This window comes from Biomphalaria glabrata, chromosome 12 (genome assembly GCF_947242115.1).
Source record: "Biomphalaria glabrata chromosome 12, xgBioGlab47.1, whole genome shotgun sequence".
NCBI lineage: Eukaryota > Metazoa > Mollusca > Gastropoda > Planorbidae > Biomphalaria > Biomphalaria glabrata.
The window spans coordinates 8,180,809-8,208,275 of record NC_074722.1 but is presented as its reverse complement, the minus strand read 5'-3'; the positions used below and the strand labels follow the sequence as shown (position 1 = coordinate 8,208,275).

At 36.0% G+C, this 27,467-nt stretch overlaps 1 protein-coding gene across 1 annotated transcript; it reads right to left on the bottom strand.

Moving 5' to 3' along the window:
- Window positions 1-25: 25 nt before the first annotated feature.
- LOC106075740 (uncharacterized protein DDB_G0283357-like) lies at window positions 26-26,358 on the bottom strand. Its single transcript, XM_056006668.1, has 8 exons — window positions 25,985-26,358; window positions 11,826-11,879; window positions 11,386-11,568; window positions 8,581-8,729; window positions 7,773-7,865; window positions 5,781-5,847; window positions 5,498-5,655; window positions 26-4,494 (listed from the first exon to the last, which is right to left on the bottom strand). Exons 1-8 carry the CDS (start codon window positions 26,070-26,072, stop codon window positions 2,794-2,796), a joined length of 2,493 nt encoding a protein of 830 aa, XP_055862643.1. The 5' UTR covers window positions 26,073-26,358; the 3' UTR covers window positions 26-2,793.
- Between the last annotated feature and the right edge of the window lie 1,109 nt (window positions 26,359-27,467).

The window sequence follows — 27,467 nt, the reverse complement described above, 5'->3', positions numbered from 1 at the left end:
TGCCTTTTTAAAAATTTAATGATTTATAAACATGCAACCTTATATATTTCAAATTTGTATTGTATTCTATTCCCCTTTCTAACAATAAATTCGAACCAAAAATGTCATTAAATTTAAATTTTGTACTCTCCTTAAAAATTTACATTCAATTTATTCTTGAAAATATTTATGCTAATATTTTACTACCAAGATTTATTTTATTGAATTTTGTAGTGCTCATGAATACATAATGATAAAATACATACATAAACAATACACAATCTTTATAAATGGAGCTATAGATAAAATGTTATAAGTGGAACAAAATTCAGAGGAGCCTAGGCTTTTTGGGCATTCTAGTTGATGCCCAGTGGGCAGGTCCAATTTTCCCGTGAGGCTCAGAACTTAAAGATGTAACATATTCTTTGACAGGGGCGTATCATGTAAAATATCGGCAAAGAAACATCACTGCACATAAACATAAATGTCATGTCGATGGCTGCAGATTGATTTTGCACACTATCATAGACGATGTGTCTGAGAATCGTTTCTTCATGAAGGATCTTCTTTATGTTTTGATTTTCAACTTATTTTTATATTAACAAATAATCAGTTTGTTCTGTCTTAGTGTAAGTTAGATATAAGAAAAATTATATTAAATTTTTTTTTTAAATATCGACATAGAGAAGAACAAATAATGTTTTTGTAATTATCGTCAAAATTATTTTTTTTTATTCCAATGAAGTGCATATAAATCAAAACTAAATATACAAAATCAAAGAAAAATAAACAAACAAATATGTAAATAAAGAAATGAACCAACAAACAAATGAACACCTGTTTTGACTTGAATTGTGACTATCTTTAAAAACATAATTTTAAAAAATGTACAGCAGCAGATTAAACTGTGAGATGCTATTGAATACATGTGTAAACATTCAATTTGCCATTTCACATTAATAAATGATGAAGGTAAGAAGCTCGTACTAAAACGAGTGTGTATATATAAACACTGTTACTATGGAAATAAATATCAGATATGTTGCAATTGGTGGTCCGAGTAACTAGACAATGATGTAACACATATATTGATGAAACTATCAAAAAAAAGCAAACAAAGCATTAGGGTTTATTAAAAAAAATTTCTGTAAATCAAATAAGAACAAAAAACTAAAATGTTATTTAACCTTGGTTAGGCCAATAATAGAATATACATTCTCTGTTTGGGACCCTTCAACTCAAGAAAAACATTAAGAAACTGGAACAGATACAAAATAGAGCAGTGAGATTCATAACAAACGAGTATTCACATTTGACTAGAGTAACACCTTTAGTAAAATCACTAAATTTAGAAAAGCCTTCCGGATAGAAGACTTAAAAGTAAAATAGCAATTATACATAAAAACACTGAACCATAATCTTCAAATACAAAAACAAAATTTAATAAAATACTCAGAAAGACACAAAGATAAAGGCACATTCCTCGTTCCATATGCTAGGACTAATTTGTACAAATGCTCCTTCTTCCCAAGCGCTATTAGAGCATGGAATGGGTTGCCTGAGCTAGCCAAGAAAACCAGTGACTTGGCAGAATTTAGGTCATTGGTTAATATGTATGACGCTTAGGACGTAAACATCTTTTTTTGAAGTAACGTCTGTATCATATAAGATAAGATAAGATTGTTAATTGAAAAAAAAAAAACTACTTGGGTTAATTTCAATGAGACAGCAGAATAAATTTCAAATAAACAGAATCGAATATGAATTGTGTAGTTTAGTGATAGCAACGTTGACTGTGGATCAAAAAGGAATCACTTAAAGTTGTCTCTAATTATGATTTCATTCTTTTCATTCACATTTTGTTTCGCAATTTTCTTTCTTTCCTACTTTTTGTTTGTTTTTACTGGTATCTTAAAACATTCTTACTTTCTCTCTCTGTCTCTATCCATCTCTTTCTATTTCTATGTGTTTGAAGTATTAACTAAATAATGATCACGTGATCCAATATACGTGTACAGAGACAATATTGAGTACATTGCAAAGACGAACAAAGTGTACAGATAACGAAGACAACAACATCCAAATAATTCTATCTATTGCACATGGGAAAACATTCTTAACAGTGGCACGCCATTATTTTATTGTTCGACAACAAACAAGGGCACATAATTTAAGGAGAGGTTATAAATGCTTTAATTTTTTTTATTATATTGACGCTATTCATTTAGTGAAAAGTTAAAAATTTTCTTGAATTTGAAGCACTGGTAAGGAGATCACAAGAATGCCACGATATGCAACCATTAATAAACTGTAGGCCTATAGCAACAGGATTGTCTGTATAGACCTCACCGGGTATTTTAATATCTATCCCTTCCTTTGGCCACTCATATGTCGGTATAGAATATCCCAATCAAACTATGTAACTTTTGAACCGATAGATCACTGGCCAACCAGACATTGTTTATCAAAGTTGCCCTCTTGGTTCTGTATCTATGTCAAAGATACAGCTTTTGGAAAGCTCTTCATCTTTGTTTTAACCTTCATCTTTGTTCTGACTAGTTTGATTATCATCACATATATACCCAGACTATCTTTGTTGTCAGAGCTATTCATCCTCTTTCAAGCTAGGATTATTGTTTGTTTTTTGTTCCGAGATTATATATCTTTGTTGTCTAGACTCTTTCATCTTTCTTTACTGTAAACTATTGAATTCCCCTATCTTCATCTCTTTATTCAAACTACAATTACATCGTTAGTGCTTAGATTAACTCTCATCATGTAAACTATAAGTCTATCGAAACTGTATCACTAAATTCAACCAATGAGTCGTTGGTCAACATTAGGGCGGGGGTACCTAGGAGCCTGATACTGCGTTGATGCAGGCACTAGGTAGTTATATAGCGATGCTGCTGGAGCCTGAGGCTGTTGTCTTGCAGCGTTCACTCGATCGTAATAAGGACTGCTTATTCGGACCGGTCTTTCCATGCGAGGAAGAAATACAGACGAGTACGGCTCCACTGGAGTTTCCCTAGGGCCTCCTAGTTCGTCAGCTCTCATATTCGCCGTTGATATGATGCTGTAGGAATCCGAATACCGGTCTTGTGGTGGTGGTGGCTGCTGTGAGATGTATTGTCGCTGCAGCTGTTGAGGGTACGAACCTCCTTGCTGTTGTTTCCAGTTGTTGTAGTTTTGCCGGACCATGTAGACCTCTCCGTTGGTTCTGTCAATCATCAGGAGGTTGCCGTCCCTGTCTCGGATGTGGTTGGAGAACTCCGGATTACTCTCGGCTGGGACAGGGTTGGGTTGGTACAGCCTCGTTGTCTGTTGGGCGGAGTTTGGTGAATAGCGGGTGTTGATCCTGTTGGTCGCCGCGAGTTTTTCCAGGATGGATCTGAGGTGTTCGGAAGACAATGGCTGGCCAGTCGGTGTGGACTGACGCTGCGTGTTCTGAGATAGCCCATTGTAAAGATGTCCGTCTATTGCAGGAATCATTCTGTCAACAGGGTCTGGACGAGAGTCTTGATTTTGAGGTTGCATGAGGTAGCTCAAAGGCAGATTTTGGCTTTTGAGTTGATTTGGCGGCTGTTTGTAATATTGGCTTGGCTGCTGATACCCACTATTTACTTGATTGGAGCTTGGACTCGGTTCATGATTTTGTACAGTTAAGTTGAACTGTGCTGTCTTGGCTTGATTTGGTTCAGGAGCGGAGCTGGGAAATGAGGTGGGTATCTGTGGAAGATTGCTGGTATTGCTTATAGAACGATCATTCATTTTTCCAGCTGATTCCATATTGCCATTCACCGGAGTCTGGGAGTTTTTGTGTGATTCGACATTCTGATGAACATTGCCTACCGTCCTAACTGGGCTAGCACCAGAGGTAAGGTATACGAGGCTAGGATCTTGCTTCATATCAAACAACACGCTTTGAATGCTGGCTGAGTTTCTGTACGGTTGAAAGCTGTGAATCGAGTTTTCATTATTGTTGAATGATCTATCAGAATTCGCGTTTGAATCTCTTGGCGCAGAAGATTGCTGTGTGGGCGAAGCCGATCCAGGGGAGTAGTGAGAATTGCTGGATTCCATGGGCTTACTTTGGCTCGGAGAGAGAACACGGTTACCGTGCACGTTATTTTGATAATGGTTGCCATTATTACCATTGTACGAGTGGATCTGGTTTCTGTCATTGTTATCAGAAGTCGTGGGAGAGGCATGGGGGATTGGGTCAACGCCGTTAGAGGTTGGGACAGGATGACCAGAGTCCGTCTTAACGGTGGTCACTGTGTTGGTGGTTGTGCTGGCCGCTGTGGTGGTCGTTGGTTCAACCGGCACTGGGTAGAAGCTGCCTCTCGAGCTCATGTAGTTGGCTTCAGGGAAACTCCTGGTCACCTTTCTTCCATGCAGGGGCTGCAGGGGGCGCCAGTTGTCTACTAGGCGGGACGGTGTGTTGGTGTGATGATCCCCTCTGTCGTTCATATCGTGGCCCTCTTCGTGAAGCAATGAGCGCAGAGTCTCCAACTAGAATAGACGAATTGCAACAATAATTAAAATGGAGTTTATCATAAACAGTTCAATATTAATATTTAGGCTCCCACAACAAAACAGTTATTCATTAGCAAAAAATAACAACAAACAAATACTGTTAAGCCTACACCTCCTAATACATTAACAAGATGTTATCTTTAAAAGAATCTCAATAGTCATAATTAATGTAGGGGTCTGGTCTTTACATTCTAAATGAATGGCTTTAATTGAAAAATATCGTTAATGATTTGGGAGCTATCTTAATGAGTAAGAGTGTTCCACTAATGGAGTGTTCATTGTTCGTGTCAAAGAAATCACGTCCTGGAGAAGACTATCATTCTAATTATTTGTTATTAATCTAAGCCCTTGGTTACAGTTTTATTTGGTGTAGTTAATAAAAGCGTTCAGTCGATTATTTGCTTTTACTATTTCTACCTGCAGTAAAATTTATTGGATTACCTCCCCTGCTCTACGAACCATTTATAGGATTACCTCCCCAGCTGTACGGGCCATCTGCTGTACAGACCATTCATATTATTGCCTCCCCTGCTGTATGGGCCATTAAGATCTTTGATAATTGAAAGAAAATGTTTTATTGAATGATAAAACATTTCTTTCTTTTTATACCATGAAACCTCGATCTAGTGTCTATACTTAGTTACTCCTTATTGATTTCCCCTTTAAATTAATTAAAAATAATTCTAATTATACCCACATTTCTTCATGACCGTACAAAAACATTCAATACCATTTGAGCATAGTTCGGGTTGCCTGTCTAAGCTACAAAAACCAATGCCTTAGCAGAGTTACAGTCTTCGAAAAAAAAAAAAAAAAAAAGAACTAGATTGACCCATGTAATTATGCGCTTTTAAGAGAGAATGTCTGTAACATATAAAGTAACAAAGAACTAATAACTGTTCTCACCAGAAGGAAATAAAAAACTACTACATTGCGAACACTATAAATCGAAATGAATCTATGAAACCAATTAGACTACCTGAGTGTGGGAGATTTTCTGTGGTTCCGTAAACACTGTCCAGATAACAGACTCAAAACAATAAGGTGTGGTCAACGAACCGTTATAACGCCAATATCTGGACAGGTCATCTGGGAGTAGTGTCCTGAGTACCAATTGCTCGACCAAATTGTGTTCCCCTATTGGAGGAAACAAAATAACAAACAGTTAGACAAATACATTTTTTGTTCATCTTCATTAACGAAGTTAATGATTGCAGCTTCAATATATTTATATGGGGGAGTGGGTTGGCGTGTGGTTGTACCTGCTTTATGGACATGCTTGAGGGCCTCATCCAGTGCAACAAAGTTCGGGTTGTCCACTTCACTCAGCTGAAACATAAACATAGACCCAACTTTATAAAACCCAGAGACATGTAGATCTATCTTCTTATAAATTGCAGACACTCTTGTACAATCTATAGTGTGTGTTATGTAAGTAGCACTTGTATGATTCAATAAGCATAACTTCTATAATTAGAAGGCTTTATTATTTGAGGGGGGGGGCAACAAATAGTAATGATGCCTTCAAAAACAGGCTGTTTATGATTATATTGGATTACACTAGTTTTGGGAGAAAAATATGTTTCATTTTTACAAAGCTTATATCAGCTCACTCTGTCTGGTAAAAAGTGTGTACACGTTATTTCTCCCACACCCAATCTCGGATCAAGCTGAAATTTTGAACAATTATTTCTTTTACCTGACAAAACAAAAATCCATTTCAAAATTAATCAATTAATTAAGAAATTAACTATTGGTCTTTAATTATTTTGTTTGGTATATCGAACAAGGGAAAGAAATTGTAGTTGATTGGTGTGGTGGTATAAGTTGAATTAGTCCCCTTTATACTTTGAAGAGAGAAACGTTTGAAACAAACAATAAATAACTATGAAACCTTCGCTGCCACAGTGGATAATGTTATGGCTTGAGGAGGCTTTAACCCTCGAGCTTGATTTCAGGTCGTTCACTTTTTTAATAAATTCATTTAAAGCGATCACCCAGTTAGCACCTTCTTTCTTACCCTACCCTTTCCAACTGATCCAGACAAATGATAGGATCATGGCTTATTAAGAAAGCTAAAAGCATGAAATTGCGTTAAATAAAAAAAAACTGGTAAAATTATTTGTTATGGCTCAGGTTTATTGTTGTTGGTCTAGAAAACTCGATCTATCACAAGTCTAATGACATGATTGATCCAAACTAATTGATACAACTACGCTTAAATATAAGCTTGTTATATTTTTCTTGTTATAACTCTTAAAAAGTATTTATCAAAGAAAGTGACATTTGAAATCTTGAGTTTCTATGATAGCTACTGTAATATAACAGTAAATATAAAATTACGTAAGAGAGAGAAGGAACAAACGAGAAATGGAAAAGGAGGAGTGAGGGACTTCTATAAGTTATTTACAGCAGCACAATGATCCAAGTCGATCTCCTAAGTTTACAGGATGACTATTTAAGGAACAAAAAAAAAATGCAATAAATCATTAAAGAGAATCGTGACGCATTTAGTAGACAATCCGTTCTCGGTGGAGACATGCCAACAGGCCAGACAACACAGCAATAACTGATTCATCCTGACATAACAGTCAAGGTAAGCATTGATAGATAGATGAAGGAATCTCGTCCGAAATAAGCAACAAATCATTTCATAACTATTTATGCTCTCCCTATGGCGTCCCATTGCCAATGCTATTAAGTTAAATTATAAACTTGATTTATACGCTTGAAATTCACTTAAAGGAATATACAATAGCAAGAAAAAAAAGTATCCCTTTTGGAACACAGAGAGTCGATGGACTAGGCTTGTAAACTATTAATTATTAAAGTACATAAAAAGCTGTTTTACGGGCAGAGTAAAGTATCTAAAAATACTTCTATAAAAACTAAAGCTCGTCTAAGGAGTACAACCGCAAAATCACTGCAATATCTCTCAATACTGCAAGGTTTAACTTCCTTTTTCTGTATGACAGAAAATCAATTAATCACCACTATTAACTATTTTTTTATTGATTCATGTATTTTTATCGACCATGAATAATTCTACTTGATCCGAGAAGTGGAGAAATAGCGTGTACATACAGACAGACAAATGGTGTTTATTAATATAACCTTTGTAAAAAGTACTGTCCCATCCAAAGATTGCTTCGACAAAACTTTGAAATCAGTATTTTAAATAATTTAGTACAATTTAATGGACTATCACACGCAAACGTGTCCTTGACATTGTTGTCCTGCTCACTACTGCCTACCTGGAAGAATACACCCAGGACAGCTAGACCGTCAGGTTTATTCATGGCTTGTTTGATAGTTCCGTATTTCTCAGCATAGTTCACCACATGCATCTGTTGGGGAAAACAAGAGAGATACATACGTTTTAGAAATATCTGTCGGGCATGTACATTTAAAAAAAACTATTTCTGAGACCAACTTGTCAAAATAAATAATTTGAGGCTAGCCGACGTGTACGTTCAGAGTTTCTGGACATTTTATTTTTCACGATAGAACAATCCTTGATAGAGACAAGTACATACGTGAATCTTTCATTTATATCGATACAACAGGATCTGAAACCAAATGTTTGGTAGGAAAAACTTTGCATTCAGCCGTAATGGGCTCAGGAGTCTTATTTTTATTCGAAACCAAAGTTTGTTTTTAAATTGATTGGCTTGACATGTCTGGTTTATAAATATTTCTAACGGACAGTCTTCATTTATGTAATATGTAAATAATATTTAATATAAATATTTTAAATATTTATGCAAATCATTGACATTTGATGAAATTGTCATCGAAGAACATTTTATCTATATTTCTAGAGTGTTAATTTCCAAAACTAAATTGATATTAAAATATTATTTATTATATTATATTTATAAAAGGAAATTTTTTAAACCGGGATGAACATTAGTGGCATAGCATGTTACAATATCAATTTGAAAGAACTTTTGAGCTGTGGAACCATTATGATTAGCATCTAATTAACTTTATTAGCAATGCTTCTCTTATTTCGACTTTTCAGCGTCCTAAAAGCTAGCGGACTAAACAAAGGCAACTGACCTCCAAAGGAAACTTGATGCCATCTAGGGCATGTTCACTCCCCAAGTCATCCGTACTGCCCCAATGAAAGTGGAACTCTGCTGTCTTGTACACCCCCTGTAAGCCGCCTCCACGAACTCTCAGGTCCTCGCCAGATACTCTTACACTGGCTGCAGAAGTAACAACAGTTTATATTAAAATGCAAATAGATCTAAACTATAAATTAACCTGATTGTTCGAGTTTTTATAAGTTACGGAAATTCGTTTTCGTTATCTACAAATGCTACAAATTTAATCATTCAAAGCTAAAATTGAATAGCGCAAATTCTGAGGTTTCCTATTTAAAAAAAACCCACTGTATTATTATTATTATTATACAAATGAAACAATAATTACACCAAGCTTGAGATTCGTAAGAGAAAAAGACAGTTATTAAATTATTACCATTATTATATTTGAAAGTGTTATTGTGCCCTTGACGTGATATATTTTGAGTAAATGATTGTCCAGCTGCCACTAGATTTACGCGAATCTCATGTTGAGAATCTTTTACATAAGTAAAACAATATAGTTAGGCCTACGAATTTTCCACACTCATTCTATCCTCATTACAGACCCCCGCCCCCTCCCCTTTCAGCTTGACTGAAGATCCTAATGAAGTGTGACGTCACATGTGACAAGGAAGTCCAAGCTGAAAATGCCAGAATGTCAATGCTGAGTGCGACATGACTCCTCCGTAACAGATGGGGTGATATCCCTTTGACACTCTGTTCTGTGTATGTTTATTTACCTTTCAAGTCTCGAATCTTTTTGAAACAAGCGAGTGAGCTCCCCTGATTTAAATAAAAACCCAGGGGAATTAATTTGCATCGCCTTCATGGAGAAACATTATTTTATTCTGAGGTATGAAAAGGGACGTCTTAAAATACTATATTTAAAAAAAAAAGTTTACGGGTTTACATTATTAATTATTTATTTCATATTTCGCATTATTTCGTATCCAGGTTTTCCCTTTTTTTTACGTTTAAGAAGGACTTGTATTTTGACTCTTTGAGTGAGGCCTACATTTAATGCCCAAGTCTGTAAATTCGTGAATTGTCCAACACTTCGTATTTGATAACTTTATATTTAACCCAAAGCTTCATTTACCATCACACTAGCTGCCGTTTCGTAGATACGTACCATGTAGTGCCCATTTATGTACATTTTGTAACATAGTGAAACGTTGGGTATAGATCGAGGTTTGTAGGGCTAAACGATGGACCTCTAAATTTATTTAGAAATCATTTCATCTTGCCAGTTAGGCTTGTCAGCACATATTATTGAAACGTCAGTCTCTCTTGTTCCGGTGTAAAATTTGGGGCTTCATTTTTCATACCAAAAATAAAATAATAATGGCAACGCCTTCGATTTCGAAGATAAGAGATGTGTACAGTGTTCCACATGGCTACAAAAACCCAGTTTCGACCTGCATATTTTGTCACATTTAATGCGGACAAAGCCTTGTCCGCAGGTAGTCTATTTAAGTTTTAATTTAATCTACTGCATCTTTCTTCGGCAAGGGGCTTTTCTGTTTTCCTCACGGCATAGAGGAAAAGTAAATACAAATACGAAATACAAATGTAATTGGCGGGCACATGTTAACACTGTCAAGCTGACCCGGTAAAAACACAAAGGAGCTTGCGACTGCTAAATATACCTCAAGGCGTCGCAAACATTAAGACATGTAAATAAATATATAAATAGATTTGTGTACGTTTAATTATAACTTTTTTTTTTGCCAGTAATTTAAGCACTTGTAAAAGTAAAAGTATGCATTTGACGTCATAGCCAGGTCATGTTATCAATGGTACGTGACGGGAAAACCACAAGACTGAAGTCTACTTCCCCCCCCCCCCCAAAGCTTAAATATAAAAAAAAAAAGAAAACTACATTTTAAAACTAAATTTAGAATATGTTAATTTATTTTTTTTAAAGTGCTAAGCCTGCACAAACTAACTTTCTGTAGAAAATTAAACGTGTCCAGTGTTAGAGTGTGAATATTGAGCTGTGGGAGTGTAGAGAGCAGGTGCGGATGGGGAGAATATGGAACGAATTCTGGATTGAATGGGAATGACGTCAGGGGAGAGGACTCCGGCTTAATGTTTTAGCATTGTAGCTATGTGTTCAGGAGATGTTCAGACGTGGGAACACATAAATAGAAAGACTGTTAGGGTATCCGGTGTACAGAATATGGAAGTATTGATAAGCAAAGTTTGTAAATAATATGCATAAAATTGTTTGTGCACTCTTCAGCACTGTAAAGTTAAATTCGTAAGCTCTCTCTCTCTCTCTCTCTCTCTCTCGCTTGTAGAATAAAGTGATTTTTACAACGTTTATATCAACTCACTCTGTCTGTCTGTCTGTCTGGTAAAAAGTTTGTTGTTATTATCCCTACCACACACAATCTCGGATGAAGCTTACAATTTTTTGTTTGATTCAAATTGGGTCGCAAGTTGTACCGAAAAGATGAGGAACCACGTGACTTGGTTGTTTGTTAGCGACTGGTGAATGAGGTTCATTTCAGAAGAGACACTAAAGTAAATCCTGAATTATGCATCACAACAACCAAAGTAAGATAGAAACTTAATCTTGACATTTTGTTTGTTAAGGGCTACACGAACTTAGTTCTTCCCACCCCACAACATATCTGTGTTATATTTTATTCGTTGTCGGTAGCTAGACGTCCCATGATTCTCTTGTCTAGACGTCCCATGATTCTTTTATCTAATGACACAACTGGGGCAGACAGAAATAAAAAATAAAAAGCAAAGGATTTGAGCCCACCTGCGTGGCCATTGTTGGTGACGTTGAGTACGCAAGGTCCCGTGCGAGCACTAGTGTAGTCGAAGTTGTCCAAAATGAATGGCTCCAGACCAGGGTCGTACTCGCAGGTCAGTGGAAGTATGTCGATAGGGGACTGTCGCTCACCAGCGCAGTACTTGTAGTGGACATGCCAGGAGTCTGGACCTAGATGTGAATGGAGGATGGTTAGATACCTGTTACTATTTGTATAACTTTTAAAGAATAAATGTTTCTCACCCTCTTTCTATGTATGTTTTCTTTTTAGTTCTGTAAACATTCTCTGTCTTTTTTTTTTCTATCTGTCATTCTTTTTTATTTTGATTTTTTAATTTTTTTTTTCATTTGCTCATTATTCTTTCTTTCTATTAATATCTCGTTATTATATATTATTCACAAACCACATTTAAGTTAAAAACGCTTACCTTCAGGTCCCTTGTAAGCCCAATGATGCTTGCTGGTAACAGGAGCTTCTGGACCTATAATATAAGACAACATATTAGTCGTGAGATTTTTTTTCTGAGCTGACATAATTAAGACAATCAGTTTTTGAGGTATAAGTTAGACGTTTCAGTTTTTGATGTGTCATAAGGTAGACATTTCAGTTTTTGACGTGTCATAAGTTAGACGTTTCAGTTTTTGATGTGTCATAAGGTAGACATTTCAGTTTTTGACGTGTCATAAGTTAGACATTTCAGTTTTTGATGTGTCATAAGTTAGACATTTCAGTTTTTGATGTTCATAAGGTAGACATTTCAGTTTTTGACGTGTCATAAGCTAGACATTTCAGTTTTTGATGTGTCATAAGGTAGACATTTCAGTTTTTGATGTGTCATAAGTTAGACATTTCAGTTTTTGATTTGTCATAAGGTAGACATTTCAGTTTTTGACGTGTCATAAGGTAGACATTTCAGTTTTTGATGTGTCATAAGGTAGACATTTCAGTTTTTGATGTGTCATAAGTTAGACATTTCAGTTTTTGACGTGTCATAAGTTAGACATCTCAGTTTTTGACGTGTCATAAGGTAGACATCTCAGTTTTTGACGTGTCATAAGGTAGACATTTCAGTTTTTGATGTGTCATAAGGTAGACATTTCAGTTTTTGATGTGTCATAAGCTAGACATTTCAGTTTTTGAAGTATTCTAAACAAAAAATAAGTTTAAAAAACAAAAACAAGTAAAGAAGTTCTAGCGACTTGAATGATGGGACAGTGTATACATGCTTACGTTCTAAAACTCTAGTTTTTAAAGAACGCGATAAATATGACCTAACTTTGTTTCACAAAATCGGGGAACACTCAAAAGTTAAATCTTCAGTTTTTTTTCTATTCACCCTAGAAGAAACCTGAAATCTGCCCTAATGATTTTCCTAGAAATTGGACACTTTAAAAATGCGAAAAAGAAAAGGCCGTGTAAAACTTTCGGATATATTTGTATATCTTTTGTGAAGGCCCCTTTCTTGTAGAGTCCCCGGGGCTGCAGACTCGCCTGGCCTCCCCTAAATCCAGATGCAAACACGTTAAGCAATAAAATGCATTTGATCTTAGTGCGATTAGAAACTGTTTGTATATATAATCATGTCAAGTATAAATAGCTTAATTAAGTGAGAAATTATACGTTTATGCTAAATCTCAATAATTTCCGTTGACAAAATAGAGACATGGACAAATGGCGACAACAACATTGCAAGCTTCCTCGGGGAAACAAACATATTAAAAAATAAGACTCAGAAGAACAAGGAAATAGAATTAAGTGTCTGTTAAAGTACATTGGTTTCATCTACCATGTTTCTTGACTAGCTCAGACTTTATTCGAGATCGTTAAAGTAAAAAAAAAAAGTAAAGTTCCCCTTTCAGACCTTGCGATCTATAGGGCAGATGATTTAAAGGTCATCTATTTGTGTGGCTGTCGGTTAACGAGGGTGTCAAGTGGCCAGCACAACGACCAATCGCCTTTACGTTTCACCAACTAATGTCAGGTGGTCGATAGAGCTGGGTGAACTCAGAGGCGCCCTATTTATCCCGAAATTAAAAACCACAGTATTCACCAGGATTCGAACCGAGACCTTTCATTTCGGAAGCCTAGCGCTTTACCAATCAGCAATCACTCCTCAAATTCGACCTTGTAGCACTTTTTTATTGTTTGTGTTGTTATTAAATACTGAAATATGCAGCTATAGTAACCGACAATCTCTTGTCACATACAAGCATCCAATTTTATAATGTCATTTCAACAACATACGTCTTTGTAATGTCATTTCACCAACAGAACTTTGTTATGTCATTTCACCAACATAGAACTTTGTAATGTCATTTCACTAACATACATCTTTTTAATGTCATTTCACCAACAGAACTTTGTTATGTCATTTCACCAACATAGAACTTTGTAATGTCATTTCACTAACATACATCTTTGTAATGTCATTTCACCAACAGAACTTTGTTATGTCATTTCACCAACATAGAACTTTGTAATGTCATTTCACTAACATACATCTTTGTCATGTCATTTCACCAACAGAACTTTGTTATGTCATTTCACCAACATAGAACTTTATAATGTCATTTCACTAACATACATCTTTTTAATGTCATTTCACCAACAGAGCTTTGTTATGTCATTTCACCAACATAGAACTTTGTAATGTCATTTCACTAACAACCAACTGTGGAATTTCACTGTTACAAGAAATGTGTTATATACCTTGAAAACCAAAAAAAAAAAAAAGAAAGAAAAACGTCATTTTAAAGAAGACTCAGTCAGAAGAGAAAGTAAATGACTTCGACTCACTTCCGACAATGGTACAAAGCGAATGATGTCTTTTACAGAGATTCTCAAACTTATGGCGATCAACAAAACACGCTATCAATAACATGATGAGCGGAAGGGTGTCGATGAAGCGACTTAAAATGATCATTCCTTTTTTTTTTCATTCTATTTTTATTTTCAATATGTAGAGTGAATTAAAATGTGCTGTACTTACTGTCAAACAGATAATGAGAACCACTGGTTTTTACCAAATCATTCTCGGTAACTTCTACTTGGTCACTACTGTTACACCATTTTAACCTTTGGTGTCAGAAAGTGTACGTGTGAGTGTGTGTGTGTATGTGTGTGTTTTACCTGTCGAAAAGTTTGATCGATGACTTTCATTACCGACAAAAGGTTGACCATTAACTGGGTTAAGCCGCGCGAATGTCTGCTTCAAGTCATTTTGTCTGTCCAGCATATTTGTGAAAGACAACTGTCTGCCTCTAGTCATCAATACCTGACATATATGGGAAAGAAAACTATTTCTTAAGACTAGATATCTAGATGGTGCAAACAAATCACCTCGCTTCTCAGCCTCGAAGGCGGCGCTCGGGTGGAAACGGTAATTGGAGAATACAACGCCAATTGGGAAGCTAAATATGTATCCAGTTGGCGTGCCTAAGAACTTTGTTCTTTGCAATGGCGGGCTTTTCAAGAGAGCCCCAACAGTTCTCCAAGAGAGCCCCATGACGGACACCGCACGACCACTGTGGTACATTAAAGGACAATTCTTGGTTGTGTTGTAATTACTTTGAAACATTTCCGTTAGACGGAGATAAATTCAAACCCATTCATTATACTGACTTATTGGTTTAATAGATACATTGTCAAGTCATAAAACAAGAAAAACATATAAAATACTTTGAAAAACTCTCATATTAAATGTAATTGTATCAACTAATTTAGATAAGTCATGTGATTAAATTTGTAATAGATTTAGACTAACAATAATAAATCTGTGCGATTAGAACTATTTTTAACAATTGTTTTTGTTTAGCGCTATTTCATGCTTTGAGCGTTCTCACTACGCTATGATAACACTTGTCTGGACCAGTTGGAAAGGGCTGCATGGAAAAAGAAAGGGGTCGCTTTTTAAATGCATCTAAAAATAAAATAAAGGTAAACGACCTGTATTCGAACTCGGGGGCTCAAGGCTCCTCAGTCTCTTCATGCCAATATGCGAAGCGCTTGTGAAAATGTATGGTTTTATAGTTATCTATTGTTAGCTTCAAACTTTAAAGTAACGACCTACAAAGTATGAAGGGGGCTAATTCAACTTAAAACCACCTTATCAGCGTAGTACAATTTCTTTTCCTTATTCGTCAATTTGTTAATTGATTCTTGTGTTGTCAGGTAAAAGAAATAATTGTACATAATTACAGCTTGATCCGAGATTGGGTCTTGGAGAAATAACGTGTACAAACTTTTTACCAGACAGACAGATAGAGTAAATAAGCTTTGTAAAAAAAAAAAAAAAACGCTTCTAAGCTAAAATGTATATTTTTTTTTAGCTTTAAGAATTGACCAAAGGTAAAAAAGATATCCTATTAAAGTGTGAACTATCTCAGTGCCGATTACGTCAAACATAATTTATGACTTCGCTGATGTCAACACAGGATGTACACTTTTGAGCAACACAAAAATGTCTTTCATCAAAATGTTGATTGAAACTGTTGGCGACGGCAGGTCGCCGTCAAGCTGTTTGTATTCAAGATGTACACTTCAAACAAGACACATAGCTACAGGATCTATATTAAGACTAGATCTTTGTTTCTACAAGAATTTTTTTGTCCATAAATTGGACGATAAAACTTTCAAAAGAAACCAGTGGTATAGCAGGGTACCCAGTGGCTCGGATTTAAGAATTACTTTGGACCCACATTAGAACTGGAGGGTTGAATTTGAAAATAAACAACATCGAGTCATTTTGATGATATCTGTAAATCTACAAAACAAATAAAATATAACAAAAAAATATTCATGACATGAAATGAAGCCTTGTGAAATTGACACCAACACTTTTGGAGAAAATGGCACTGGATATATCCATATGGAGAGCAAGCATAAAGGAAGGGTCTTAGATTACAGATGGCCTACACACCAGAAGTAGAAAGAAGGGTGAAAGTGCTACAGCGCCTGGTGATTAAAGATTCCCAACCTGTAACAGCAGCTGTGTATCAAGGATTGCCCTCTTTAATCACACGAGAAGTTGCAAAGGGAAAACATGATATCTCAAGATGTAAAGTGCAACATGCAGAGATGTATGTATCACAACTCTCCACTCTTGATCTCCCAGTACGACGGCCTATGTCACATAAGTCGACCCGCCATACACAGCTACTCCCCTAAACGCAGGGTCATAACAGTGGGAACCGTCCATTACATTTCTCATAGCCAACTGGCCATGTATGTTAGCCAGAGTGTGTGTGAGAGAGATTAATTGGTTTAATGGATTATCTCATAACATATAAACAAGCTTGTAACCCACTAAACGCTCCACTCTGATTCTTCCACCAACACGGACATGTCTTAAACGTGAAGCTACAGGCATGAAATCCGAGAGACCTCACAAGGTGGGCTGTTATTTTTGTTCCCTGTCATTACTAACAGTGCAACAGCTCTGGGATGATCTAACAATTCAAACATTTCACATAATGTTACAAAACATGCGTATACGTCATCTAGCCACTTTGACTCCTTCATCCTCCAACACAGACACACACACTGTGATACACACACACACACACTGTGACACACACACAATCTAGTTGTGATGACGTAAATGTTAGAGTATGTGTTGCTATGTAAATGTTGACAGGCACAGGAGGTCACTGCGATCACCAGAAAAGAACTCTGTTTCCTCATGCCAATTTCATACGAAGTATCAAGAGGAAAAAACAAGCAAAATAAAAAACAAAGCAAAATAAAACAACTTGATCCAAGAATTGGAATGGGGAAACAAACTTGTACAAAACGTTTAAAAAATGGGAATAACTCCACATATAAAGCAATTAATCAACCCATATACCAACAAATAATTGATTACCAATAATACCAATTTGTTAATTTTATTAATCGCACTACAATCTTCTGGGTACAACAAATAATTGTGTAATATTTCAACTTGATCCGAGAATGGGTGTGGGAGAAATAATATATTCAAAAATTGTACCAGAAAGGCAGAGTTGATATAAGTTTTGTTTAAAAAAAAAAGGTACTGGTGCTGATGTCTGACTGAAAATCGATACATGAAAATAACATCTGTGTATTGAAAGAAATGAATGTCTAAATTATTTGGAAGCAAGGGGAAGCTACTCGCTACTGACATGCATAAAATGCATAAACATACACTATGGCAGCTCTGCTGTACAGGGCTTTTAAAAGAGAGAATTAGAGTCTCCCAAGCCCTCATTCACATGGACTGGGCTTAAGTTCTGATGTTGAAATAAGCTGGTGTCAGCGACTCGCAAAGACACCACATTTGGGGCTAAATGGGGTGTGGGGCTGCAGTGAAAGGATCACAAACGAAAATTAAGTCTTAAGTGGCAAGGCTGGTGGATTTTTCGAAGCGGTGACTTAGAACGATCTCGAGTTGCTTTGGTCGAAATATGCGTTAAGGTAAGTTAAACGCTTAAACACACACACACACACACAAAAGCGTCTCTTATGTAGCCTAAGTAGATATAAATAATAGAAGTTTATTGTAAGCCGGTTGATGTTGTTAAAATATCTCTTCCAGCTTGTTATTATAGACAAGAGTAAATAATCATGGGTTTAAAGGGAGATAAAGATTACAATGTACTCCTAGTTAAAAGAACACACAACAGAGAGAGAGAAAGTCTTTGTATTACTATTTAATTTTTTCCCATTTCCTAGTTGTGCTTCTAAGAATAGAAGAGAAGCGTGTAAACTCATTTATTTATGTCTTTGTTATTTAAGCACTACCAAGGTGGTAGTCTAATTAGCAATGCAAGAGTAGGTTACCCCTACCTCACTATGTCAGGTCTATATTTAGCCTAGGCTTTATGCAAATCTCGATGTAGGTCAAGGAAATAAAACTGCCTTCTATTAACGATGGTTCCACCTGTGCTAGGTAAAGTTAAATTGTTACAAAGTAGCACTATTTTCACAATGTTCCTAGAAAGAGCGGCTTCAACACTTTTTTTTCATCATATTGCCTCGGTGCTCAAAGTATCTTATGGAAATCCCCATGTCAGCTTAATGTTTCGACCAGGGAAGTTCTTAGGACCCCTGAAAGTCCTCATATTCTCCTGTTATACCTGTCAGTAGCAATTAACAACTGGAGTATAATAAAAAGTAAAAATAATCAGTTAGTCACAACTCCATCACCTCGAGTCTGCCTGCTGTGGTTTCTGTACGATATAACGGACACATCTACAGCATTATAAATATGGTTATCAGCCATGTTGTTAATTTTAAGCTTAGACCAGAAAAAAAAAGTTCTCAAATATACGAACCTGCAAGTCAAAGATTATTTGACCAAAAAAAGTGTGTGTGTGGGGGGGGGGTGGCGGTCACCTAGTTTGCCTATGCCTAAAAAAAAAGCTGCTTTGGTTTATATTAAGTGGCTGCACCAAATGATGTGTCTACTTGACCTGGCTCGCTAAGCGATAAGTCTTTCTCTAGGAAGTTTAGATTTCAATGTTCTGCTTCATTGTGATTTTGAAAAGAAAAGGGATGGGGGTGTGTGACCAAAGCAATGTGAATGAAAACTGAAGCTTCCAAAATCTGATAGGAGACATGCTAGCAGAGTAATGTCACTTTTAAGTTCACATCAAAAACAGAATTTTAGTCTAGACCTTTCCCATCTTGTCAGCACCCAATGCAAAGAGAGCGGATTTAGACTGGATAAGGCCCTAAACTATTAGACTATGAGACACCTTGTAAGGCCATAAACTATTAGACTATGAGACACCTTGTAAGGCCCTAAACTATTAGACTATGAGACACCTTGTAAGGCCATAAACTATTAGACTATGAGACACCTTGTAAGGCCCTAAACTATTAGACTATGAGACACCTTGTAAGGCCCTAAACTATTAGACTATGAGACACCTTGTAAGGCCATAAACTATTAGACTATGAGACACCTTGTAAGGCCCTAAACTATTAGACTATGAGACACCTTGTAAGGCCCTAAACTATTAGACTATGAGACACCTTGTAAGGCCCTAAACTATTAGACTATGAGACACCTTGTAAGGCAATTTTTCATTTGCTCTTTCTCCAAAATAATTGAAAATATCACTGGAACAATTTTTCGTGGTCGCCCAAACAAGCGGGAAGCCCTAAGGCCTAAACTATATCGTGTGATGCATATAGGGAAAAAAATAGCAGTGACCACAAGCCAATAGACTTGCGATGCTTTAGATTGTTGCATATTTTTTTTTTACAAGCTTCAGACGTTTCTCCAGGAGTAAACATTATTACATCATAGTCGAAATGGCGTGCTGGACGGAGAGAGTGGACGCGGGCAGGGTTCGAATTCCAAATCACGGTGACGTAAATACGAACAGCACACGACCAGGGACAGGGAATAGAATAGTGTAAACATTAACTCTTTCTGTCCGTAATTATTTACCACATTCTGATGGAATCAACGTTTGTATCGTCAGTTAGGAGAGAAAGAGTTAAGAGAAAAAAACGAGCAAAAAAAAAAAAAAGATTTCTTAAAAAGAAAACAAAGCTATCTAAGGGAAAGAACGCTAATTACTGCCATTTATCTAAAAATGGCAGGGTTTAGCTTCCTTCTGCTATATAAAACAAAATTAATAAATTAATACTAATTTATTGACTAATTGGTTAACTTTTGGATTGATTCGTGTATTGTCATCGACTATGAATAATTATGCAAAATTTCAACTTGGTCTGAAAAGGGGAAGTGGGAGAAAAAACATGTTCAAACTTTTTACCAGACAGACAGAGTTGATATAGACTTTTTTTTTTAAAGTGGAACTATGTTCCTTGAATACTTATATCTTCAAAAGTATCAAGACTACGTTTATTTTTATCTTGAGAGAAACGATGAGTCCAGAAGAACAGGGAACAAGTCATGGTGTTACGGGCATGGTGACATATCTCGCAACTTGTTACAGAAACACCTTTTGTTAACATCAGAAGCGAGGCGTCTGATATGCACACCTGGGCACAACAGGTGACACGTCCAGGGAGAATGATTGATGGTCAGAGAAAAGGAAACATTTTAAATAATCTCGTCCAAGGGTTGTGACGTCAAAAGCTTTCTTCTGGTTATTAAAGAGGAAAATAGATGTTGACAAATATGACAGTACGCAGATTTACTGGGGTGTTTCACACTAAAAAGTAATCACAGTAATCTGCTCTTGGCTTACACTTTGATTTCGAAGCTCCCGCTTACATCGGTTAAGCAATAAAATTCAGCTAGAGAGAAAAAGAAAATAAAGCAACACGAAGAAACGTGGAGCCAAAATAATGGAAACTTAAGAAAACTAAAACTTAGGATTGAAAGATTAATGTTGCTAGATGAACAATAAAAACGCTCTGGGACAAGCGAGCTTAGAAATTGGATTGTCACTACTTCTGTATTCTGTACATCGAATACAACCAAATGATTGCAATATATGAAATTACGTTCATGCATGAAGAACGTCAAATACAAACTTTGAAGTAGAGCTTCGTGATATTCGGAGCTCATGGTCTAAAGTGTTTCTTTGCTGAGTCTGATATTTTAAAAAAAAAAGTAAAGTTTCCCTTTCAGACCTGCGATTTATGGGGCATCTGTTTCTTTGGCCAACGGTTAACGAGCAGGGTGTAATGTGGCCAGCACAACGACCAACCGCCTTTACTTTCCCCAACTAAAGTCAGGTACCCATTAGAGGTGTGGGGGGGGACTCAGGGGAGCTCTAAAAATCCCGAAATTCAAAATCCGGGATTCGAACCCAGGACCTCAGGTTCGGAGGCCAAGCGCTTAACCCCTCGACCCTGTCTCCACAAAGATCTATCATTGGCAATTATTTTGGGAAGTGACTACCATGTCTCGCATGCATTTGTTGCAAGGTAAGATAAAGTAACACAAAAGATGCCTACAGTCAGTATATCAAATGAAGCATGCTTTAAATGTCATCAATAAATCATACCAATATCAGACTCGAGGCGCGGTGGTCGAGGGGTTAAGCGCGGGAGGATCTAAGTCTAAGCACCACCTGAAAATAGTTTCAATATCGGTTATTTCGAACTAATATTTGGGAGCCTTAAACAGTGCTATTTAAATTTCCGAAAAGCTTGTCGCTGGGCCAACCACGGAAAAGAATCAACTAGTCCAAAGACACTTGAGTCTCCGAGGTCAATAGTTTCGTCATGGCGCTGTTATGGCACGGTTAGGAATTAGGCGCCAAAAGTTATTTGTTTCATAAAAAAGTGAAAGTTTTGCTTTGAGACTGTGACGTGAATATTAAAAACAAAACCAGGATTTTAAAAAGGATGTTGAAAAGAAAAAGAAAAGACTTTTGGCAGCCCTAGAGGAGGTAACCTTTAGTTGCTGAAGTAGATATTTAGATAATACGACATTCGACGGTTCCCTTCATTAAATATTAAACTTCTTGTTTGACATCGTTTATCAGCGTCGACTACTTTTATATTTTTGGCCTTTCGCCTGTGTTAGTTCTTTATTTGACTGTTACCTCCGTTTGACTTATCTGCGCAAGACAGGGCATGGAAGCGTCTAACAGGCGCATGCCTATGATATCAAAACTATACGTTCATCACAGGGCTGTTAAAAGTGCTCAACTTATTTCTGTTACGTAATAAGCCTGAACTATATAAACATTTGTTATTTAATTGACCGTATACGTAAAAAGCCCCGGGTGTGGCAAAATATGTAGGTCACATCTGGGGCTGCGCAGCCACTGGAGATGCTGCATTCCTCACTAATCTTCGGACTGGAAGACAAGCCTTATTATTATTATACGTAAAAAAATAACTCTACTGAAAGAGACATCAAGTTGGGGTACTTTGGCAATGAAGCATTTGATGGAATCACGGTTTCGATGCCAAAATTGGATCAAATATTTTTTTTTAAGTTTTACAAAATTATTTTACTATATTTGAAGTTTAATGATTGAGGTATTGTTTTTGTTTCTTTAAATATATTTTAATTGTTTTTCTTGTTAGTTTTGTTTTATTAATTCCTATTTTTACTTGTCAATTACTCTCAGCTTTGTGATTTATGCAAACGTTAATACATTCAATGTATGATATCTTATTCTTTCATACTGTGACTGCTAGCGACACCTGTTTGACAGACGTGAGACAAATCCCCAAGGTAACTCGCCACCCAGGAAACAGCTGATAGAGCAACTTTACAACGCCAGGGGATTGGTCAAGGTGGCCCGCTTGGAGCTTTCACTTACGCGATGAAGTCAGTTCCGCACGTCAAGATTGAATTAATAGGTCTGGTCTTAGTCAAGAGTAAAGACTTAATCCATAAATACTGAGATTTAAAAAATAATCTTTAAGCAGTAGTACTACTATACTCGTATTAAAGACAGTTACACAGGTAGACGACCCTGTAGCTTTCGGTTCAACTTGGCGGTTCTCAAACCGTGTGTTGAAGTCGCAGGACTACATTGTTAACATAAACAAATTAGTTGACAACTTTGCAGATTTTTCGGGATAAACTAAACAATGCCAAGGACGCTAAATTCAAAGTGAATGTTGTCAACAAAACGCTCAAATAAAATTGAACTTTAAACTGAAGAGATTATAAAATTTGATTTTGCAATCCTAAAAAGGTAAACGAAAATTATCATAAAACTTTAAAAACAATATTGCTTATCAACACATTTCTTATTCTGTACATCGGAAACAAAAAGCTGTTTATAGTTTCTCTATTTATGAAATCTTTAATTCACCATATAATGCATTGTTTAATCAATAAAGCGAATAATCCTGGTCCAATGTTACGATCTGAAGAAAATAAAATATGAAAGATTTGCATCTGGGATTGTCTACCAAAAACAAACAAATCTGATATTAAAAGAGCAATATAAAACGTACAGAACTTATTTGAAATCTGCTTAGACTTAGAAACAAGATCCAGGACCCAAGAGACATCAACCAAGCGAAAGAGACATAACAAGCAAGTTTCAAAATTCTTTTCAAACAACAAATCATCTGATAGCTTACTCAAAATAGCAGATAGTTTGCCAACTTTTAAAAATAAACAGCCAAATACCATCTGTTAACTCACACAAATCAACAGATTGTTTGCTAACTCACTAAAACCGTTTGCTTACACAAAAACATATCACACCAATCAACAGATCGTCTGCTAACTCAAACAAATCAACAGATCGTCTGCTAACTCAAACAAATCAACAGATCGTCTGCTAACTCACACAAAACAACAGATCGTCTGCTAACTCACACAAAACAACAGATCGTCTGCTAACTCACATAAAACAACAGATCGTCTGCTAACTCACACAAAACAACAGATCGTCTGCTAACTCACACAAAACAACAGATCGTCTGCTAACTCACACAAAACAACTGATTGTCTTCTAACTCACACAAAACATTACCCTGCTACACGGAAGGATAAAGTTAACTCGACAAGAGAGCAAAAGCCCGTACAATTAATGACCCTTGTCTAATTCAATCTTTATAAACAATACTAAAGAAGACAACGAAATGCAGGTATCTGGGTCAAGTCCAATTAATTTTTCTACAAGGAAGTCGACCATTAAAGTCTGCTGTAATTTGTTATGTTACTTAACTAAACATATGTTTACAGGAGAAATTGGAACAGTGCCTGCTGCCTGACACCTAATATGGCTACTAAATGTTCTATTGATAATATTCATTTGTCACCAGTTTCTAAAGTACTTTTAATATGTTTAAACCTTTTAATGCCCCTGCATGGCACGAGTCAGTGACTCAATAACAATTACAATATTACAATCATTTGAATTTCATTAAAGAAATTTTTTGTTCTCTCTTATATAGCGAATGATCTCAATTTTGTTCTTGAATACCCCATAAAAAGTTTGCGTTTAAATCCAATTAGAAAATGTCTACACAAAACATGCAAATATTTTCTTTGACTTACTGCTTATGTAATGTCAGCTGCACACTGACAGAAAAACGTTTTGCTTTGGGAAAAAGGGGGGGGGGGCTTCTTGGGGTAAATCTTGAATTCCTAAGATTGTGGAACTATCATGTACCAAGTAATGACATAATTGGGGAGGGGGCAGGGGAAAATTGTTAAACTTAAAAAAATGGTATGTCAGTCAAGATGCTCTCATTAAAAAAAAAAACATTTTCCACAACCGGCAAGCAATCAAGTTTAATTGTGGAAGAGTTAAGAAACTTTGAACGATATTTTTTTTTTGTTTTCGGAAACAGGAGGAGGGGATAAGTAGGCCGTAAAGAAAGGTAACTAGAAAATCTGTTAAATTAATAAATTTAGAGTGTATAATTAGTATAATGCTAATTAATGTAGTAATTAGCAGCCATCATTGAGTCAAGGCTACAGGTTTGAGGTCCTTAACCTTTTACGTTGGGAGAGTTGAAACGAAGGTGAGTGAAGGCCGATAACCCATTTTCTAAAAACAAGGAAACACAAGTAGCAGTAGTCATCAGATTTCTCCTTTTGTTTCATGTCCTCGTCATTATAATACAGTTGTTTCCCCTTGAGGTGATGTTTTTAATTTCCTTATTTAAAACATCGACTCTTATTTCCTGGATTTGGCTAGCTCCAGGAAATACAAATAGTGACATTCAATTCACAGCAAGAAACTCCAAAGAAACCCAAAAAAAAAAAAATGCCAGTAGTACTAGAAGAGATAAAGGGGAACAATTTTCAGAGCAAAGATATGTTTTTGTCACGACGGAAATACAGACAACTTTATTTTTTGTTTGTGTTGTCTTTGCTTTAATGCAATCAGTCAAAAATTGTATGAAGCTTGCTAATATAGGCCTCTATTTCTTATTTTAAAAAAGGGGTGTACCACTCAGATCTTGTGATCTATGGAGGCAGGTGATCTGTTTATATGACCAATGGTTGACTAGGGTGTCATGTGGCCAGCACAATGACGTATCGCCTTTACTGCCCACATGTATGCGTCCTAAAATCCTAGAGTTCACAATTCCAGTCATCAACTGGGTTTGAACTTGAGACGGTTAGAAAGTCAGTTGTTGCTTTACCAAGTAACGTTTGTGAAATAAAGTCAAGAGAGAAACAAATACAAATTAAGGAATGAAATAATCGTAAAAGAATCAAGAGAGAGAGAAAGAGAGAGAAAGAGAGAGAGAGGATGAAAATGTAGAATACAAGTAAAACAATGTAAACAAATTTAACACTAAATTATTGAGGAAAAGATTACGTTTAGTGTTCAGACACAATTAGAGCAATTATACTGTTTTAATCCACAGCAATATATATATATATATATATGCGATTCCACATGTTACAATTTTCATAGCAAGAAATTAAGAAAATAGCAGCATATCATAGTTTTATTGCTTGAATGTTATCCAAAATTAATTTATATGCGATTTAAAAAATAAACTTTAGCGAAATTACATAAACATAAATTAAATTTAAGAATTGATTCATTATTTAAAATGAAATTAAATTTTTGTTTAAAAAATCCATTGTGAAATGCTTTTAAAGTGGGAAAACTTGGTTGCTGCACTATTTTCTCAGAGCGTTAAAAGGTAGAAGTAGTTATCTAGTAGGTGTCACTGCGAAAAGAAATGTTTTCTTACCTGGATAATTGTTGTCACTCAAGAGAGATAACAGAAAGGAAAGAGTTAATTTTGTCATGCCTGCGGCAGCCGCTGCGGTTGTATTCATGTTTCTTGATGTTTCCTTCTCAACCAATTTGTTTTCACAAGGTAATTTTTTTTTACAAACTGTAACGGTCAGCTTTACTTAAAACTTTGACCAGTTCTAAACAAAATGTGTCTAGAAATTAATATAGAGTGAAATGTCCAACGTGAGTAGTTTTCTTGTCCAGGACTCCAGAGGCATGCAAGACAGGTGATCCCCTCTGTAACAACCCAGTTTAAATTTGTATCCACAGTCCTGTCGTTGGACAGACTTCTCTGTCGGGTCCCTGCGACTAGAGTGTCTGGACAGAACGAAAGGTAGACAAATTGTGTTTCGTCGTCGCTGAAGAGAATCTATTTATAGACTTATAGCCCTCTTTCTGACACTAGTTTTATAAATACCCCCCTTAAGTCCCACCCACCCCTAAACCCCAACCTCCTCGATTCCCTTAAACGTTTGTTGCCACTGCTCATTAAAAAAAAAGTTATTACGTAACATGTAACAAATTAATTTGTTATAATACATGTCCTAAATAAAACAGTCATACATCATCCCCGTTGAGGCTGTCTGTTCAAATGTATATCTACACAGAGAGTATCATAGTATCGCTTTAGTAACGCAATGTATTGTACAACAGCAAGGCTCATCAATGCGATTATAAAATTGGCTGATTAGGAAATAGGGCAAATATACAAAAAAATATTTAATATATATATATATATATATATATATATATATATATATATATATATATATATATATATATATATATATATATATATATATATATATATATATATATATATATATATATATTGCATTTAATCCAATCCACTTTTTTTTGACAAGTTTATCATCGAAGTATGCAAAAACGTTCCTATTTTTCTTGGCCTCATCCAGTCGTAGAACGAATAAGGTTCGCCTCGTAGATTAGAAGAAACGAGATGAACGCCTGCACATAATTTATGGTCGGTCAATGTCACCCACATAGCAGTTCCCGCCTCTCCAAGCAGCTGATGTATCCAAAGGAACGGAAAATATCCTATAAGGCCTACCGACTGACATAAGTAGCGTCGGTAGTTTCTGCCAGTTTTTCTGCTAGGATGTATCACTGTGTTCCCCGTGCTTCGTTAGGGTCACCAGCTCCTGATTTTTCCTTATTTTGTCTCCCGAAGCCTTTCTCATGTTTTGGGGTACAGCTGCAAGGCCGCGGAGGTTTGGATTCAGTTTTCAGTTTTCCTACATTCCTACAGCTATAATGAATGAAAAAAAATCATACTTAAACTTAAAGACGATAGAGACTAATTAGAGACGTGATGATACTAAAACTGTTTTCCCTCTTGGAAATTACAAAGGAAATAAAAAAAAATGATTATTTACAAATGATGTTCACCAATTTTGTGGCTATTTCGCCGCGCT

Bases quoted from the DNA above. Each gene is read 5' to 3' on its own strand.
- LOC106075740 (XM_056006668.1), bottom strand. From the start codon at position 26,072: ATGAATACAACCGCAGCGGCTGCCGCAGGCATGACAAAATTAACTCTT. The intron at 11,880-25,984 runs GTAAGAAAACAT...CTTATATTATAG, and splicing joins GAGTGACAACAATTATCCAG to GTCCAGAAGCTCCTGTTACC. The intron at 11,569-11,825 runs GTAAGCGTTTTT...ATTCACATCTAG, and splicing joins GGCTTACAAGGGACCTGAAG to GTCCAGACTCCTGGCATGTC.